Source organism: Zootermopsis nevadensis, unplaced genomic scaffold (assembly GCF_977971745.1).
Source record: "Zootermopsis nevadensis isolate Lab colony 2312 unplaced genomic scaffold, Znev_1.0 Znev_ptg000016l, whole genome shotgun sequence".
NCBI classification, from domain to species: Eukaryota; Metazoa; Arthropoda; class Insecta; order Blattodea; family Termopsidae; genus Zootermopsis; species Zootermopsis nevadensis.
This window is the reverse complement of record NW_028259148.1, coordinates 15725873-15746731: the sequence shown is the minus strand read 5'-3', so window position 1 is coordinate 15746731 and position 20859 is coordinate 15725873. Positions and strand designations below refer to the sequence as shown.

General features: G+C 44.7%; 1 protein-coding gene across 11 annotated transcripts in view; it reads right to left on the bottom strand.

The window, feature by feature from the left end:
- The window catches only part of cpx (synaptic transmission protein complexin), a 482383-nt gene that overhangs the window by 198275 nt on the left and 263249 nt on the right, over positions 1-20859 (bottom strand). For 10 of the 11 annotated variants that reach the window (XM_087349775.1, XM_087349770.1, XM_087349767.1 and 7 more), the window contains one exon: positions 8598-8748. The exons of the other annotated variant lie outside the window; for it this stretch is intronic. In XM_087349775.1, the coding sequence (XP_087205901.1) occupies positions 8598-8652 (55 nt within the window). In that variant the 5' untranslated portion in view covers positions 8653-8748. The remainder of the gene's footprint in view (positions 1-8597; positions 8749-20859) is intronic. 11 annotated transcript variants of the gene reach the window in all.

The following is a 20859-nucleotide window of genomic DNA, read 5'->3' as shown; positions in this document are numbered from 1 at the left end:
AAATCTACGTAACCATGGAAAGGGACGTTATTAATGGCATTACGATGCTTAGGTATTTTGCTTATTAGACAAATGTGCTGGGTGCAACTGCGGAGGAGAATTTCTGAACTGGAATTCTTTAATTACCGATCTGAAGTGGTACGCATTAACAGATCGCGCCAAAATGCGATACTTCTGTTAAGTTGGCTTCTAGCAGACTGCAAACCAATTGAATGGCGGCTGCGTACAATTTACGTTTTGTCTTCGGTCTGAAAGGGGTGACTAATGAGCCACTGAGAATAGATCATATCAACCATACCAACAAATTCTATGGGAAATTATATTTGCAGCTCAACCGTTACAAACATGGCGACGGTGCGCATATTTTAGATTTTGCCCTCAATTTTAATGCAAACAAAATCCAGAATGCAGCATTAATTTCTTCCCACAAAGGGAAATACCAGAACAATAACCAGCATTTATGAACGCGGCCACCGCCAACAACAGTAACCATGACGATATTTGCGATTGCTAAGGATGTGATATTGAACACACGATTTGTAAGGGCGGACGCCCGAGAAAGGTTGTACCAAAAATCCTCCTTCACGCACAAAATCAGCCACGCAAATGTAGATTCTCAACCAAAAAAGACTTCCATCGGCAAACTACAGAGACGATTCTCATGTCCTCTTTGTCGCATGCGACGTATCTACTTCAAATGTGTGGTACGACGCGCCAACGAACCAACGGACTAGCGCAATAATACGCCACTGCCTTTACTTTCGGATACACGGACAGACAGTAAAATACCTACCACACGCACATTTAAACAAAACAAATTATGAATCTGCTCATTACTCAGTTTTTACCAACCTAATGTCACGGCATTCATCTGAAGTCCAAGTGTTCTCCTCAGCATCCAAATTCTCTAAGCAATTTGAATATACAGGCTGAGAAAACACACAGAATTATTTCAATCTCTGACGTCAGTTTATAAAAATACGCGTTCTAATGCGCTTTCTTTAGAGTTTTGTAAATGACGTCCTCTGAGGGTGGTGGGGAGGAACATCAGGTGGGAACAAAAAGTTGGATGTAGGACCACCCAGTTCTCGCGACAGGATTACAAACGAGGCTTCTCTGATACTCGGCGGCACCGGAAATTTGTAACAGGAAGCAATCGAGAACGGTCAACAAATGAAGGTATTTGCAATTCAAATAAGTAGCAGGCATAAGACGTGTCCCACTCCAACCGACGCCGTGTGTACGAGCGAGTCCTCTTTCAAAAGCCGAGGTTAGGCAACTGATCAACATTTCATCGCGTTTGTTGGAAGCGAACGTTCGTTCCCGTGACGATAAAATCGCGCCATGGCACCATATCTGGCCAGCGCTATTTGACGCGAGGTAAATGTTAATAACATTTCCAGAACGTTCTGTATGTACCACCTGATTTATCCTCCTTTCAACAGACTCCAGCAACTTTAAGGCCCACAACAAATTAAACCAAAGACGGACGAAATTACACGTGTCCATTTTAAAATCTTTTTCATGACATCGCCTGCCGTGGTAAAATAGAAAACTACGAAATCCGTCAGCTTTTTCAACCCGGGCTCCGCATCGGAAACCAAACCAAGGACCTCCAAAAATACGAAGCTACCGGCCACAACAGAGACACTCGAGAAAACCGAGTTATTCGCACCTTCCTGGGGCGGTTCACGCACATCCAAGCAGACCTAAGACGTATTTGACGGGGAAAGCCAAGTCCTCAAGGGTCGGCGTCATGAGGTTATCGGATTCTTCGAAAGGCGCGGAATTTCCAACAAGCCGAACGAGAAGTTCTCCGAGCTCCGCGCCTTCGTTATGTGATTTGTGCACGCGGTCTTCCGGGCCACGACTTTCCTCTGCACCGGAAGAAAATGCAAATGGCGTACAGATACTGCACTAGTCCGTTCTGTTATCGTCTCTCCTTTTCATGTGCATCATTATCGGCCTTCCCTCTTCCTACCACTCCTCCCTCCGTCATTGCACTGTCCCGACCCTAACAAACAAACGGAGCGAACGCAGAGGGCTCTGAGTGCTTCCTGCTTTCCAGTCAGCGATAAATCTTAAATTAATTCCACTGCGGCTCGATTTTGTTAGCAGGACACACGAAATAACTCTGAAGGTTCAGAGAACATTTACAAAATAATTTAAGGGCTCTTCCTATCGAGGGATTATCTACAGCCATAACATTTCAGAGAGTCAATGAATCGGTGGCGGGGAAGATCTTGGAGGTTTTAAAATGTAAACGCCACCCATCATTTGGTGGAAATAACAGAGGACAACGAGGCAGCGGCTATAAGAACTTCTTCTCAAGCAAAAAGCAGTGGCGTGCAGCATGCAATCAGTGACGGATACCGACGGGGGGAAACCAGCACTGATAAGGCGAAAACATTAAAAATCGTCTGCATTTTGGTGCAAAAATATTCTGCAAATAAAGAGAATTTTGAAACTAGAAACGTGAGGTTGCGAGGATTGGGGGGGAGGGGAGGGGTAGACTCAGACGAGACAGAACTGTCAAAATGTCACGGAAACTGTGTCAGATCACAGAATAAAAAATTTTAAGCGAATCAATTATTTTACATGACCGTGCAATGTTTAATTGCTTTATGATGTACGACGCTGCTACTCAGTTCACGAACATTTTTCCATTCTCTCCGGTCCATTTCAGATCTTGCTGTATTTCACGTCCAGGAGGAAGGGGAGGGGTTTGTAATGGGGGCGCAGCACGACCTCGCAATGGCCCAGTGGTGACCTGCAATTAAGCCCTCCTCAAATGTTAGCTATGCACACGATAGATAGCTCACACGGGCAGCGACTGAACTAACAAGAAGCAGAGAGAAAATTCCTGGAAGATTAATTTGGGAGGACAGCGCTGTTTCGAGGGATTAAGTGGATAATTCTTGCTTTTATACACACGGTGTTATGCAAAAACATAACAATCCATCCAACGCAGAGGTTAAATAACGTCTATGGAAGAATTTTGGCGATGAACTCCAGCGGCTTTCTGTCGTAACCGTCAAGTCACCACTTCGAAACTCGGTGACTAAAATTAAGATATAATCGAAATCTGAAACAGCACGCCCCGGCCAACTGCGCAGGGGCTGCGTTCTTGAAAAAATACCGCGGTCAGCAAGACCAATAAAAGTGGACATAAAACATAAGCAAACGTCAGAATACGATGTTGAAGCAGCGCCTAACATCGAAAGAAGTCCCACGTTTCCATGGAACTTATTGTTTCATGAGGCAACCAAGAAAACAGATGCAGACAAGACCAAGCAAAGGAAGGAAAACAGAAAAATATAAAGAATGGAAAAAATGCACTGTCCATACGCGTTGACGTTATAAATTCCGGCAGCAATGACCACACCACAGACGTTTCTAGAACTCTAGATAATGTACAAAGTCCGCGCACGCCACATCCATCATGAATAAAACCGAATACGCGTTGTGCTGTGTTCAGGACATTCAACGCATATCGGCTAGCCCGACTGCTTGGTTATTACTGGTGACTTAGCAACCAACGCCTAGCTGGACAGATCTGCGTTACCACCGTGCAATATTGTATTAACTACTTACCTTCACCAATGCAACACCGTGTTCGAATCCTATTCGAGGTAAGAATTCATGATGGCGTCCGTGCGCAGCGTCGCTAGTAATAACTCGAGAAGGGCTGAACGGATTCTCTTAGTTTTTAAGACCAGGGAATTCCGTGAAAAATTGTTGAGCCACGTGGGTCGAAAAAACGTTTACGTTCCACATCAGAGAAGTGCCCTTTCTTCGTAAAATATTATTAACCGAATGATATTTGTCACAGAGACGCGCTGTGTTATCTTTAACGCAGGAAACAAACTTTAATTCAGAGATTCTGGTTGCCCTAACAGCTTCATACCAATGTTTAGTCTTCTGAGTGCTGCATTACAAAGCTGCTTAGGCTTCAATTTAAATACTATGGACCATTGATCACCTCAAACTTCGAGAACCGTTGGATTGATTTTGTTAAAATTCTGTTCGTAAGAAAATATCACGTGATACCACCGACGAACTAAAAAAAACAAGAAATGCCGACAGAGCGAACGCTGTAGAGTGCGTGAATTTCCCAACTTCTCCTGTTTCCTATGTAACGGGCTGACACCCCCACCCACGTCTAAGCAGTCGAAACAGAAACGACTCGGCCTTTCCTGGCTCCCAGGCAGTTAAAGCAACCGGGCGCTCTTCTGAGACAAACCTAATGACGATCAGTAGGCACGTACACAAGGCTACAATGGCTAGAAAAGATGCCAGAATTGGGAAACACAGAATGCACGAATTTTGGCACGGAAATCTCTTGAAAAAGGTTACTTGGAAGACAGAGAAGGAGAAGGAGGGGAGGAGGAGGTTAAGAGGACGGGAGGTAAATGGATTGGCACAGAAACTCTCCAATGGCGGATTTCTTATTAGCGCCGTCGCACTTTCGAGTTTTAATGTCAGAGAATTAATTATAATGTAAAAGATCGGACTTTGAGCAAAGAAGTTCTGAGCAACTGCAAACGCCTTTGGACTAAATTAATCCGACATGAGAGCCGGCAGTCATCAGAATTCACGGCTTTCACGATTTGAAAGAATTCGTGCTTCTTTCATCAACCTAAAGACGCCCGTCGCCCGTCGCCCGTCATCCGTGATCTTAAAGTAAGAGGAGCAAAGTTATCCCGAGCGGTCACCAAGGACTTCCATCTGCATCGTCAGCTTCGGACATTACGTTCTGGAACGACCAGACTTTTCTTTTCTCTTCTCTTTAAACCATCCACAGAGAGAGACGGCCAATGAAACTCATTTTCATCAGAGGTGGGCATTTCAAAAGTTCACACGGCGCCCCCGCAACAACCAAAAGGAGAGAAAGGGGCAGTTCGCTCCACAAACTCCGGTCTTATTATCGCCGTGCAGGATAAAACTTCACGCATCAAGAAACGTCGTTCTGCATCGCATCAGACGACGTTCGCCACGCTGACATTTAAGAAAACGTGGACGAACCCGGCCGCGTCAACTATGAGAAATGTAATGCAACACCGCTCAAACACATGCGCAAATGGCAGATTCTTTATGTCGAATACCGCCTCTCTTCATGCTACACACGAGATATCTCGCTTAGTTTCACTTTGTGTTTCCGGAAGCCGGTGAAAGAAACGTGCCCCGCCATCTCTTAACGGCCAGGGTTAACTAGTTCGATCCTTCGGCTCTTCTCCAGAATCGAAGCCCAGTCCCCGAGACCACAACCAGCAGATTTAATCAGTGATAACAAATGAAGTTCTTGTGTTTCCAAATTCCATAGCGTAGGGGGCGTGGAGGTATAGTTGGAGGCGAGTGATGCTGAACGAAGGTTACCACTGCGAGGCGACACACAGCGATCATCAGACTACAGACTCCCTGATGTTGCTAGGATGACAAGAGACACAGAACTTCTCGAGAAGACGACACTCATTCCGCCTTTTATAGACCCCGAAAATTATTTACCGTCTTCATAAAAGGCCGCTGAGCTATCGGTCATGCAAGTCTGAACTGAAAAGCAACAGATATCTCCGAAACGTCTGTAAAAACAAAAATTACCACAATGTGTCGCATCCGGGAAGACAATACTCTAAACTCGCATCGGCTGTACAGTCAGTCGCTCACACACACCGCATCAATCCGTTCTGGTTGAAGGGTTGAAGCGCCGATCGGAAACAGAGCGGAGCGACCCGACGCTCCCCTTCGCGAAAGTTTCAATCAGAGGTTCTGTACACCACAGCACGTTAAACCCGCTCGGAGTGTAAGACAAAGGGGCACGACAAATAGAAAAATTTAAATACGCGAGCAAAAAACAAAGCGTTATAAAACATCTCGGTAAAATGTAGAACAATAGTTAGAAGAGAGAGCTCTGGGGATTATTGTCTTTCCCAATTATTTAGCGTGGCAGGGGGGGAAGGGGGAATCGCACCTGAGAGCACCGTGAGAGTTTTAACATCAGAACAGGAATTAAAACCTGATTTTCGTACAAGGCACCGAAATAATTCATGCCTGGCTTTTACACGAAGCTTGGCACAGCTTCGTTCGCCCAATTCCGATGAATTTTTTAACACAGAGTTCGCTTCTGCTAGGCGCATAATACTCTTCACAGCAACAAAACGTTCAATAAATTTGGACAATTACTTCAACCACTGACTTCGAAACCTCAGCTCTTAATCGGAACACGAACTGAGCGAATCTGAGAACACTTGGACCAAACACGGAGCACGTGACGAGTGTCCACTGTCAACTCACACGACGAAGACGTCCTTTCATCTGTCACGTGTTAAGAACAGATAAAAGAACACATACGGCGGATTAAGAAAATTTCTTAATGTCTATATTTCCGTAAGTGTTTATACGCGATTAAAAATGTATGGCATGAAATCTCAAAAATATCAGAGAGGTGTACCCTATGGAAAACACGCAAGTTTCAAAGGTAATGTTTTCAGAACTTCCAACTGGCACAGTATCACACATTTCGTATGTAGGAAAAAGTAAGCGACCGTGGCCCATTCTAAGACAGTAACATATAATTTGTCTTTCGTGATTGGAAGCACAGAACTGAACCCGAGACCATCCGGATGTCAACCAGAGGCGATAATCGGTCAGCGAACACGCCAACATACAGTGAAAATTTTTTAAGTAATGGAGATCAAATAGCAAAGCAGTGAGAATGAGCATCGATGTCTTCTGGGTTGCCGCGCTTTCAGAGGTGCCTGCTAGCTCCATCATCTGGGCGAAATGGAGGCAACAGGAGCCTCTGAAACGTCAGTAAATTTCTACCATTCTAAATGTCAAAAATAAACCCAACAAGACAGTCCCCTCCCCCGGCTAAATGTCGTTTATATATGACGCGCCAAGTCTTCGAGTTTGTGTCTGCAGACCCTGACAGGAAGAACCCGGATTGGGTCTAATTATCAATCCTGACAAAACCTCATTTCCAAGCAAGTCGATGAGAGTAGCTTCAACTTTTAGCCGTCGCAAACATCAGCAGCCTGATTAAAACTTGTCCGTAATTAGTGTCGCTGTACCACGGACGACAGAGCCATCTCGTAGCTACAGCAGCAGCAAGAACACGCCGTCTTATTAGACCGACCACAAAGTAGTGAGAGCCATCAGCGACGGGCAAAGAGTCGCGAAGCAGCAAATATTAAGCCGAAGCAACTCGACACGTGTATACAAACAAACAAACTAACTAACTAGCTAGCCAAACTCTTGAAAAGTTATAAGTAGGTGGCTTTGGCGACGAAGAACTTCCGGATCTTCATCTGGTGCTCCGACTGTCTTGACATTTTCCCTCCCGGTGTCTGACTGATCAAGGCATCGAAGGTGCGATCCGTCTAAGTTCCTTACACCCGGATTCATTACAGAGAACATTAAAGCAAATTACATGCACAAAGCGAACACAGAAGTTAACTGAGCGTTTGCAAAGAATACAATTAACAATAACTGAATGTCTTGTTGGCGTGCACCAGCGGAGGACAACGCGTTTCTTGCCAGACACATCCTAGTCGAACGCGACAAACGCTCTTGTTCTGTCTTTCAAATGTGGCGGAACACAAAATGGATCCTGAAACAGCTCTGACGGAAGAAATCGAAGAAGTGAGGTTAGGAGAACGTGGGGGCTGTGCTGGTTCACCGATCAGGCAACTGCATGTTAAGAATACTGAGGCCACACCGTGGACCGCCGGACATTACTGACTGTTTCTGCGCAGGTATCCGCCAATCGTAAACGTCTCCCCCTTTACCCCACACCCAACTGCACCCAGTGTCCTGAAATCGATTATCCAGCTCTTGAATCTGATTCCAGAATGCAGGATTCATATGAAATTTCGTCTGAAACACTCGTTGAACGCTGGCCACAGAATTTATGGAACACAACTGGAGCACAAGACGCATTCATGGGCTGAGTCGCCATTTTACTGTAAAATCAACCAAAGTTGCGCTCCTAGCGGTCGTCACTGGAATTATGTCACTCCCTCCCCACGCATGCATTTGGCTGCCATAAGCAGCGAACACGTGAACGTATAAGAAATTCATCGCAGACGACACAAAATATAATCGACTGTTGTCGACTTCAGCCAAGCGTATTCAAGAGGTTCAGTCGGTCTGTGCACTCCATCGTCCTCACTTGTTGTGTCCCGCATAATCGACGCGCCATATTTCAGCCTATCGTCAACTGAATTCAGTCAACATGTACGATATCATACGATCCCCGTGTAAGGTCGCATTACTCCGACTCCTTCTTAAACCCTGACTGCAAATGCCACGAGCTACAGGCTGAACGCAGCGCGGGAGAATCTACAGACGAAATTATAAAGCAACATTTGACGGTGCACGTAAGTGATACGCGGATCCTTAAGTTCTTTAAAAAAAACACTGAAAAAATCGGATACGCTTTATAATCGATATGACGCAGAGTCCCGTTTTGCTGACAAGACATTTCCGAATGAGGCGGCAAGCACGTGTCACTTGCAAAGAAAGAAGCCTTTCTGTTGATTCATCTTAGAGAAAATCGAAACTCGGACACGTAGAATTAAAACTGAAGTCACATCTACCTTTCACAGCATTCAGCTTGTTGCCCACCATCTGCTTCGCCACAAAGGCCGCCATGTTTCTTCTTGTGGCTACCTGCTGTTGGTGCTGACCTCTGGTGGGGACGCTTCAAGTTCCTCCAACTAACGGAATCAATCACAGGGAGGCGATTACCTGTGAGGAGATCAAAACAATTGGTTAGTTCACTGGCAGTTTTGTAGAATTCTCTTTCAAATGCAGTGGGTTCGTATCTCGTACAGTAATGTTTGTCAGTTGTAGGACGGGGGAGTCTACAAACTTTTCGCAAAGGGCTCCCGAGTTGGGTAGATTCTACTCTTTTAACTTTTGTGTTGGGTTCCTGTGAATTTAAACTTTTTCCCTGTCTTGATTTTAATTCAAAGTCTGGATAAAAACCAGGACGTAAAACTATGCACGCCACGTCCTACGCCTTAGTTAGTCTGTATCCTATTTAATCAAAAAGCGTTCGATGATTTGTTTGGGGGGGAGGGGCCCTCAGTTGACAAACATTGCCGTACAAAACTCTCTGCGACCTCCAACTCCCTATTTGTTGTACTGTATTCGTGCTTAATCAGGAAAAATCGTCAATGCGGTAGCAATTTTTCTCAACCTCAGGTCACGATGCAACCAGGGTCGGCCGAGTGACCAAACCTCCGAAGCAGAATGAAGCTTCCGATGTGCGCGCACTTGCGGCGACATTCTGAATTCAGCGACTGTGGAACTGGGGTTGAATTCATTCACTCTGTCACAGCACGAACTCTACTGGTGCTTGTCGGTCGGTCGGGGGACCTACTATATGACACACTCGGTAGAGAGTCACTACATCATCGCATGAATGTGGCATGTTTAAATCACAGACCACACATGTACGCCATTGTTTCGGTTCTGGTACCCGACCGTAAACCCCCCCCCCCCATTGTTCTCGTGCGACGGACAATTGAATAACGCCGATTTTCTCGTAAATTAACTGTTCAGTCATCTAAACTGAACGCGCTAGAGAAGGAATGACCAAATGTTTATCTTCAGCTGATAGGATGGAATTACAGAGAACGTCGGAGGGCTTCGTTTTACCACAATTAAATTTTAACGAAACGGTCACACTTTTCAGAAATTTTTAAATTATATCGAATAAATTGTTTCAAAGTAGAAATATCAAAGAGTACGAAAAGGGTCGAAAGCGTTGACCACATTTCCACGATTACAGTCTGGCTCTCCTACCCAATCGCTCTTTGTCAGAAACACAATTCGCAAACATTTGTGAATCAATATCAGCGGTTAGGCACATGTGAAGTACGAAGACAGATGGGGGTCGGGTGCATGCCCTTACGTCACACAGAACACGCCTAATGAACACAAACACAGCCAACAATATTAATAAGAGGGCTACAGAAAGCCTTCAACAACCACAGTTATGCGGCGCCACTGTTCCCGTGCAACTGACAACTGAACAACGACACTGGATGCAACCCGCATTACAAGCATTCTGTTCATTAACAGTCCACAAAAGACTGATGACTCGAAGAAAATAACCCCCCCCCCCAAGTGTTGGGTAAATCGGCTATCAACGCAATTAAGGGCGTTTGTGTACCAACGGCAGCCCGTCAACTGGGCCCCCAACCGACGATGGTTAACGCAGCGGTACATAAAAGATGATAGGACGAGGTAGGAGAGATGTGAGGATGGGAACGGTGTTCCCCCTCCCCTCCGAAAGTTCTGTACATTCTGACAAATCGATAAACCGTCAGAACCCTGACGACCAACAACCAGGGTTCAGTGCCTTCATGCTAACGTTACGAACACAAGGAGAATTCAAACTGCGATGTGTACAGGAGAACACGTGTCCTCTGTACCTTGGCACTCGGAATGCTCCCAGCTGAAACATGACAAACACAACCTGGGTCGATGTGCCGTGTACTCTGGTAGGAAATGATCCGACGTTTCATAGGTACGCATCGCCCTGATGATGGACGCTGTAAGTACTTCTGAGACGTCGGCAAACACGTTCATAGTCGCCATAGTGAGAACGCAAAATCTCACTATAATTAAGCCATATGATTGACAAGTGTTGATAAAAGTCACCACTGGAATGCAAACGGTGTAAAAACGTAAGCGCGTGTCTGGAGCGTCGGATTTATTCATTGGCTTGTATTCTTATTATTAACAAAAACGAAAACGAGCGAATTGCAGACTGATGTCTGCATATACATTCCGAAACTTACAGCCAAAATACGTCACATGTTGTAAACAATTCTTTCCTTTTCTGTACAGACTCAACTGTTTATCAGAACTTGATTGATGGGAGATGATAAGGGATTCAGAGGACCCTTCGTCTCAATCACAAATTCATTTAAAAATAATTCAGTGTGTAGCTCACAATACTCGTTGAAACGTACAGCGTGTCCCGTAAGTGATGAGTCATAGCAGAATTCTGTCATTCGGGCAAAACACCGAAAAATACAAAGAGTGGGTGGAGGGGTTTGTTGAAAATCGTGTATTTCGAATTCCAAGTGCCGGAATGTTTTCCCCGAGACGAGTCCGGGAGCCACACGCTTTCCGTTATCAGCTGTAACACGGCGATGTCACCACGCTGATATGACATCGCTTGTGGGGCCTTGTGTGTGTTGAGCGATTATTACTTTTTAAGACAAACGCTTTGTCTTGTTATACCTGCAAGAGACAACACAACGATGCTACAACACAGACGTTCACTGGTTGCTATGCTACCGTCATTCTCGACGAGCAACTTTCTAGTAAATTACATAATTGCACTGCGCAACTGCTGCCCCGCGGACGACGTAAAAGTGTAAGTTAGGCGTGTGTTTTAACGGAAGGCAACGGTAAGATTTATCCCCGAACTTTTACCTACGCGTTATTCACAAAATAAACCGGAGCGAACTGCAATTGGGACTCCGTGCTTCCCACTATCATCACAAAAAATACTTGGGAATCAGTTTTAAGCGTTGCTTCTTCCCTCCTCTGTTCTGTAGCCCTAATGTTTCATATGTTTATCGGAAACCGTTCAGAAAACAGCAAACCTTCGCGTAGAAGCCAGGAACCATTTTTATATATATTACAAACCATTAAACAATGTAAGGGTTTCTCCTATTCTTTTGATAAAATATTCATAAAAATCCAACGTCCGTTATATCACTTAATGAATTGTAATTAATAATCTTACAAATAATGTTCACTTAATAATTAATGCCTTCTTTAAGTACTATAAATCTGTACATTTATAATATCGTTCCAGTGCACTTCACCGAGTGCTGCCCTCCCGCTGTGTTGGTGTTTTGCATTGTATAGAAGAAGGAGCTGTGTTTCTGTTAAAACAACGTCAGACCCCACTTTGCAAATTAAAATAAGCGAACCGTTCCTAACACAGGAGGAGGAGGGGTATTAGTAACTTTTTCTGTAGCACTCAGAACAGACATTCAAATGAAGAATATAAGTTAGATCCACGTCGGAAATTTATAACACAACAGAGTGGATGGATTCATTACAAGTTTCAATCTCACCATTCCATGCGCCCCCCCCCCGTTTTTGGATTATGAAAGGCAATTACGTCACAAGGACATGATACTTTTCGTCCACACTCGAGAAATTCAAAAGAGAATCTTCATGTTATCCCTTTCAAACGAAGACGTCTTATTCCTTTCCGTTCCCTTGGATAATGAATCCCGATTCATCGCACAAAATGAGTCTGCGACGCGTTCGAAGTACAGGACAATTTCTGCAGCTAATCGGATGAAAGCAAATTACATTAATACTCCAGTCGGGATTGGCAGATTTCATCATTAGAAAGCTGATCACATATACTGAAGTAACAAAGTTCATTAATTTCCTATACAAATTCCAATTAAAAGACAAGATATCATACACTAACCTCCAAAGCTGAACGAGATCTTCTAGGTCCACTGAGCACATGGATCAGCCGACGACGGCAAGAGTTCATCCTGAGTACCGTCAGAAACGGTTCAACGTAAAACGTGGAAACGAAAAACGGAATCCGCTGCAAACTCAGGCAGCTTAACGAACGCAAACATGGGCTCGTCGATTCTTACTTAAACCAGTGTCATCCAACCAATCCAGAGATGAACAACGCACAAAGATGCTCAACTTCAAGACAAGGTGCATGCGCGGGAGGGATCGAATCATGGAAATATGAGGCGTGATGGTACAGACAGGTCTTCGGAAGTAGGAGCAGGCATCGGTTATCCAGGGCTGGTTGGTTTGGTAACTGGAATTCTGTGACACGTCTGGGTATTTTTAAAGTGCGTTAAAGAAAGTACCAAATTCAATTATGCGAAAACAAATCCGTAATTCCGCTGGCCGTTTTTTATTTCCGGATGTTCTTGAAATTTACTTCCTGTAGGATAAACGTACCTCGTAAAATAACACAACATAAGCCCACAAAAACATTTGTACCCCACTGCATCGTTTCCAACAGACGCCCATAACACGCGCAAATCTCAAATTGCTGTCAAATATTTGCACCAATTGCTGCTTTCTTAGAAGCGTTAAACTTACGAACACGTGCACACATTTCAGGGCGCTATCAGGTCTCAACCTTTCTGTTTTCTTACAAAATTTACGAGCACAAGAATTACAAATAGCAACAGATAATTCCAGTTCCAATGTGTATCCGTCTACGCTTCTATCTAAAACATTCAGCGCTGAATTAATCTTCTTCTGACACGAAATAAATGCAGAAAGATTGTGCGCTCCAACTTCACACTGAATGACTGGAACCGTCGCCATCAAACGCTCGTTTCTGGAACACAGACATCTTGTCGTCCGGCATTACAGTGCGTTTCAACCCGCGACGAACGACACACAGACAGACTGCGCCCGGTGGGGCAGCTTCCTGCACAGCAGACCGTTTCGACCTCGGAGCCTTAAAACCTCAGCAACTGCTAATCCTTAAGTTTCAACGTAAAAACAAAACTTTCGCGCTGAAATCAAGCTTGCCAGTTGCAAATCAAAAAATATGGTATAATGAAGGAGAAAACAAAAAACGAAACGTTGAGAAGGCGACTTTTTATAACCGCCCAAAGTACAGCAACGTGTACGCGAGGGTACAGCGACGACTGAGCGGAAATGCACATAGTACGGGCTGTTGCAAAAGTTATGCAACCAAACTGGAGTATCGTGTTTACTGAGCATTATAATTACATATTTTGGTTATAACCAAGCAATTAAATAGGGCGTTAGAAGTTTCCCTCGTCTCTCAACCTGCTGATACTAAGCAGAAAAGCGGTTGACTTCTTTGTCGCAGGAGCCCGAGGTAAACGCAGCCCGCGGGCCGTTTGTCTTCTTATTACGACTGCGTTCGGAGTTACTGTCCAACAATAAACACACGCTGCAGTGTTGAAAATGGCGTGATGCTTGTTGAACAAACGGGCACTAGGAGGGGCTACTAGTTTTGGACAGACGCCCCGAACAGCCCCACGACAGTGCAGCCAACACTGGCGCTAGAATACTTGTCAAAGAAGCGCGGACATGAGTCACGAAGGAAGACGTTCCCTCCATCGTCGGAGGTGGAGGTCGTATGTTCCTCCGAAACGTCGGTTCTCCCTACAAGTCCGCACGTTGTTACAACGCAGAAGACCAACATGAACATCTTCACCGCCGTAAAAATTCCAAATCTCACCAAACATAATCTGCAAAATCTAAGGTGGGGCTTAGTCGCAGCAGACCCTAACATCGCATGGCAACTGGACGGAACTGTGGTCTTAAATCTGAACAGAAGATACCATTTGGGTTCGCAGAAACAGTGAAAGGGAAAATTATAATTAAAGAAATAGAAGCCGACTGTAACAGAAGCGATTGGATTCAGCTGGCTCAGAACAGGACCGAGCAACGGAACACATGTGCTTCGTAAATCAGCGCATTTACTTGGCAGGTCCGTGCTTCTGAAGATGGACGTATAACGAGTTTTCAGTATAAAATAAAAACAAACTCAAAGAACCTTAAAAGAGTTTTACGATAAGAGCGAAGTTTTAACAATTTAATTATGTACACTAATACGGATTATACTCTTTAGACTGGTGAAGCATTCACTCATTTGTAATGGAGTCGCTTGCATTTTTAATGTCTGCAGAACATCTGAAGGGCGCAGTCCGCCCGGAGACCGGTCCATCTGGGGGCGCAGTAGGTCCATTCGATGCTGTAATTTTATGGGAAGACAAATTAATGTGGGGGAACTGCGGAACTATGGCTGGCTAGCAGGGCAACTGAATGTTCCCTTCATCATTCGGAGAGCCCATAAAACCCAGAGGCTCCTCTGCCAGGGAGCAGAAATCAGAGCAATCCCACGAGACGGGGCCGTAATAAATGAGAGAGACGCGGTGAAGAGGGGCGGAGAGGACCTGGAAAATTAGCGAACTTTAGAAATAAAATGGATCGCGAGTGCAAGGCATATGGACATTCGCACATGATCCCTTCTTCATCGCTGAATTGTGAAGTCCGAAAATTGCCATACAACGAAAAAATATGCACGGAACAGATCCTGAATGTATCAGAGTATAAAGAGTTCTTATTCGCTTCTAGGTGTATCCTAATCAGGCTGAACTGGTGGATTTTGTGATGGAGGTGACGAACATGTCTCACAATAACAGATAATTTATTGATCAAGAAAATAACTACTCATTTCTGAAAAAGGTTTTCAACAAGTTAATAAGTCAAAAGGCTAATCATATTCTTGACTACATTAGAAAACGCGCGATGCTTCGTGGCATTAACTCAGTCGTCTCAAAAAGAAGTGCCGAAAGGAACTCACTGTTCCCACTTATTTACATGCTCGAGGCTTTCGTCGGAAGTCGTCAAATTGCAGGTTACGTCCACACCGCTGAATGATCAAGAAGGCGAGCCGAGCCAGGGAGTGCCTGAGAAGTATCGTAATGTCCACAAGGTGGGACCGGTTCATTGCAGCTGGATAATAATATGATAATACCCCTTCCATTTTTATAAAGATGAGGGCACTTAATTTACAAATACTTAAGACATATCTTGCCATCTGATTTCCCTCTTCGGTTAAATCCAGTTAAATTAAATTATTTTATCATACCACAGCAATTTTCTAGGTCATTTAATTCTCTTGCAGTCACAGATCGTTGACACACATGAACACGGAGGGGAAAAGAAGCCCACACAACAGGTCTTGATCATCATCACGTCCATATCTCATGCAATTATTCGTCTGCAATCAGTCAGTTCAAATGTTTATTATCACTGCATGTGGGTCTCACATTTTATTGTATCTCCAAATAAAATGAACTCACCTTTCCCGGTTCCTTACTGATCCTCCTCCGACAATACAGTGACTGTCAGTTTCAGCCCACTTTCGCATCGCCTGCTCACTCTCATTAAAATTCTCTCTGGCCAAAGTTTCAACCACAGACGACAGTATCGAAGGACGCGCCTCTCTGTTTCTGGCTCCGCTGAGAATTCAACTGGATAATGGAACAGAAGCGCTGAGCCACACACTATGAACGGGAAACAGTCGGTAGCAAGCAAGATTGTGAGGTACCAGGGGCCCACCAGTCATAAATAAAACACAATAAGAGCTATAAGGCTCCATCCTACAGTTATAAATCCCCAAGTGGGATTATTCTTCACGCACAGAAGTAGATGGAGGTTTTTACTCCCGCTGAAGAACGAAAGAATATCCGCAAAACTGTGAGTACAACTTCTTCCTGTTTAAATAAACATGTCATGCATTAGTTCCAAAACGCTCGTTTTAGCAACGAATTCATTGTGCGACTAGAAGCATCAGACGTCAACGGCTTTATTTCGCAAATTCATCCACATCATTAAATATGACAGTCGACATTCTTATCGCGAGGTCCTCCAGCTATTTGCAACTCTCACAAATCGGCGTGGCAAAACAGAGCACAAGGTTCTCCCCGTCACAGGAGGGCTTAGCCCCATTCGACGACAACACATATATATCTTAAAATGGCCGAACATCAAGGCCGAGTGGTTAGCTCTCCTGCCTTTATTCAGGAAGTCCCTGGTTAAAATTCTGACCAGAAGGCAGGCTATCTCGACTTGGGTGTTTCGTGGTCTTCCTCAGTCCCTGCAGGTACATTATGAGCCAGTACCTCACATATTTATTCCTCACCGACCATCAAATCAGCCAACGCAGAAAACAAATAGTTCGAAGTACATGTTGACTCGGTGTGTAACTTTGTCTGTCCGACCGTCCGTCTTTGTTACTTACGTAAGATTGAAGCAGATCGAACGATATTCTGAGCAATCGGTATGCCACCTCAGATTTGCCCCATTCGATATCGACAATCGAGCGTGGTGGCCGCGATGAAACGTAAGCAACCTCCGAGAACATTCGGTGCAACGGTTTGACGTCAAACACTTTTTTGAAGTGTTCAGATTCCGTCGTCACTCACGTCGAATACAAAATCCTGTTCGACGGAGACCGTTCTTTTGAATAACTGGTCGAGATCTAAAGCTTACAGACGCGTACACGCGTGTTCTATGAAGCATGACAAAGCGACGCAAACAGCTGGAAGCTTTCGTTTGCAGAGGGAACGTGAAAAAAAAACAACACATATTTTGATAAAACTGCCCGCTTTTAGCTCCACGTAAACAGCAGCAAGACAGCGCCACCACAGAACTAGCCGCCTTGTAGCCATGACGACACATATTTCTGCTCTGAAGGTGCCCGGTTTGAACCCCGGCCACCAGACCAGAGGGTATTCGTGATTTTCTTCAGTCTGAAGGTGCCATGTCGAGACTGTAGTATATAATACCACGTCAGGATCATTTACGACGAAAACATTTGTTTGTAACTCAAACAGCTTCGTTAAACAATCCACGAATAATTAAAGACTTGCCCTACGCATCTCTTTTGAAAAAAGATTTTTTTCCATTACAGCAGCTGGTACCAGCTGACACGAAAAAAGCTAAAATCAGTCAGAGGCTCGTTTCCACGGCCAAGTGCTCTGCGGTTAACGCTAGATGCGGATCGCGCGGTGAAAACCGCTTGCTCCAAAGCAAAGCGTAAACGATGTTCAGTTGTTTTTGTTTTCGTTTTTCTTGCGTCCAATGCAATACCGACTAGTTTTATTTCAACCAATTAAATGGCCCGGGGCCGACGGTTCCAATGGAGATACAACACACGACCCACCCCTCTATCCCTGTTCAATAATACCGACATTTCTGTTATTGAACACACAAGAAGAACCGATACGCATTGCCAATACAGAGCAAAAACCCGCAGGCGTCCGATAATAAAAAAATATACATAAACGAAGCCTCGCGGCAAGCAACAGACTGCTACAAACGTACAACACAGATATTGACGGACAGACGAAGCATTTGTGTGTAAAACCTGCCGAAGATGGAGCCCCGATTAAAGATGTTGTCTTCTGGGACGTGGAACATCGGAAAAGAAACAGAGAGAGAGAAGTAACGCAAAGTTACTTGCTAACAACGCACAAAGACTCTTAACACAGAAACAGAACGCGAGATAATTTTAAGAGACTTGAATAATTCACCTCTTATTTTGACTTGAATACGCCCCCGCAATGAAATTTCTGAAATTCATCTGATACAGAACATCAGATTCACAGTCACAAATTCACGTCAGCCACACACAAAGCAAGACAGGCAGAAGGTAATCAGTACAGGAAAGGCAGAGTACAACAGATTACTCGCTCGCAGTGCATCGTCTTACAAGCTAGGGACGCGCAACGTCGTTCTGTCTGCACGTAGGTCGATTGCTACCAAGAGGCGTGTAGAGATCCTCTGGCCTTTGTTACTCAACCTCGCTACCGCGAAGAGACACTTTATTTTCACGACAGAAAAACAGAGGACAGCCACAAGAGAAATCACACAGCGCGGAGATCAAACACCCTCGAGTCGTCAAGACGTCCCCTGGCTACAGAATAACAGGCAACCCCCCTGCCGTTCCTCTGAACAGCAGGAGTTAACATCCACTATACCAAATTTAAAATGAATCGAGGTCTCGTAATAATTGTTCGGTAAGGGCGAAAAGGTTTCCAACTGCGTCGACCAGATGACTCTGAACACATGCCACGTGAGTACAGGCAATTCAAATGATCTGCAACAAAACGATGAAGCATCGTCTCTTCTGCTGATGTTAACTGACGCACGAACATTGCGCTGCACGAGATGAAATTCTGACTAAAGCCGGCAGAATAAGGGCGAGATTCTCACCCTCTGGTGCGCGTGAGAGATGACCACTCGAATAGGAACATATTAGAAGCCAAGACGTGGGTAAAATTCAGATAGCTCAAATTTTGCACTAAAATAATGTTCTTCTCATAACTCTTTCGAGGCTTCAGAATCTTTTAGGATTTGATGATAGTCGCGCAGTTTGTCACGAAACACCCGAATCACACAGAACTCATCATCGTCTTCACAACAGCTAACAGCCACTGGGCGCCAGATTAATCCAATCCTACTTCTTCAAAATCTGTTTCAATATGATCCTCTCCACCCACGCATAGGCAAAGACGCAGTTCCAGACAAAAATTTTGTACGTATTTATCATCGCACCTACGCGTGCCACGTGTCCCGCCAATCTCTCCTGGACTGATCATGCAGATAATTTTCCCAATTCGGTGCAGAGTACAGACACCCCCAATCTGAGCTCTTGTCTCAAATTCCATCTTTGTCGAACGTGCTGGCAGGTCAGGTCTAACACAAAGGAGTAAACAGATAAGCATGTCGAATCAAGGGGAAGTACTCCACTAAGGCGCCAAGGTGGACTGTCCGGGATTCCTTGGAGAGACGCCTCTGAGCCGAGGGCCTGAACACAACTGACAGCTTGGAGGAGGATATGGGCGAGACATGTAGGACGCATGGGCTATATGAGGTTCTGTACAAATTTTCAGTCCGGGAACGTGAACAAAAATTTACTATTCAGAAGAAGCTGTTCTAGATGGAGGATAATATTAAATTCGATCTTAAACAGGGCGGGAGAATGTGGACTGGATTTATCTGCCTCAAGACAGGGAGAAGTAGCGGGCTGATGTAAACACGATGATGAAACTTGGTGTTTCATATGAGGCGGGGAAATCTTTTGACCAGATGAGCGACAATCAGTTTGTGAAGATCTCTGCTGCATGGAGTTAATTCACATTAAATGTGGGTGAATGTGACGTCCCTTTGAGTTTAATGTCGTGTAAAGACGCTGTTACGTTGTCAGACGCCATCCCAGTAGTCATAATTGCATTTATAGACAAAGCAGAGCATGAAGAGATGACTCATCGCGAGTTACTTACACCCATTTGTCGGCCGACAATAAGCCTTCGTTTATTCTGCGTCAGAGGGGCAACAGTTGCAGAAACTCGCCCGAAGAGTTAAAGCCAACTAGCTACCCCCGTCTTTTGTACTTACGCGTTGCTAAGGGAAACCACTAAAACAATAATGTCCTCTGCAGATCACAGAAAACGCGTGGTATAAAGGCTGTAACGCAGGGATTATGGGTTCGAATCGCATGGACATCTGAGCGTTCGTCTTCCTGTGGACGTAGGGGCCTTGTAAAGGGTCAACAGATTTGAGGTTGTGCCAGTTCATGCTCCGAGAACAGCTTGGGCGGGTCCAATGAAAGACATACCTGATCCACAAAAGAACGGATTATCTAAGACACGATTGAAAAAGCGACAAATTCAGACGAAGCAGATCGCGACAGTGATGAGTAGTGCCAGCCTTAATCAGAAAGGACACGGCTGTGTTTACGTTGAGGCGGTATTACAGGCAGAGGGCACGTAGGCTACAAACTTACGACACGTAAACGCTACGCACAACAGCGAGATTAACAGGTAAAACTGCAGGACCAGATTTTCGCATACATTTTCTCCCCTCGAACGGAACAGCGATTTCTCGATCACACAAAGGAGTCAAATAATTAACCTGAAAAGTTTAAAATAGAGGAAAAATGTGTAAATAAACAGAAACTAACTTTCTCGGCGAGGCTGGACACATCGTAGAAGCGAGAAACCTGTTTCTTACGCGTTCTGACAAATCAGATAAGTCCATCCCTCGGCCATATAAGCAAGTCGCTTGTTTCGCTAATAAAAACCTGGCAACACCAACAACTGACGAAGAGGATAAGACAAAAGGAACACAAAGAGCATAGAATCCAATTTGTTTTATCTGTGTTTTGTTTGCTGGTGGCTATAAAAGCGAATAGCCGCCATATTCCCGGAAAGAACACCGGGTTCAAAGCGAGCGAGCGAGAATGTGAGAGAGAGGGAGAGGGGAGAAGTGTTGGGGAAGAAT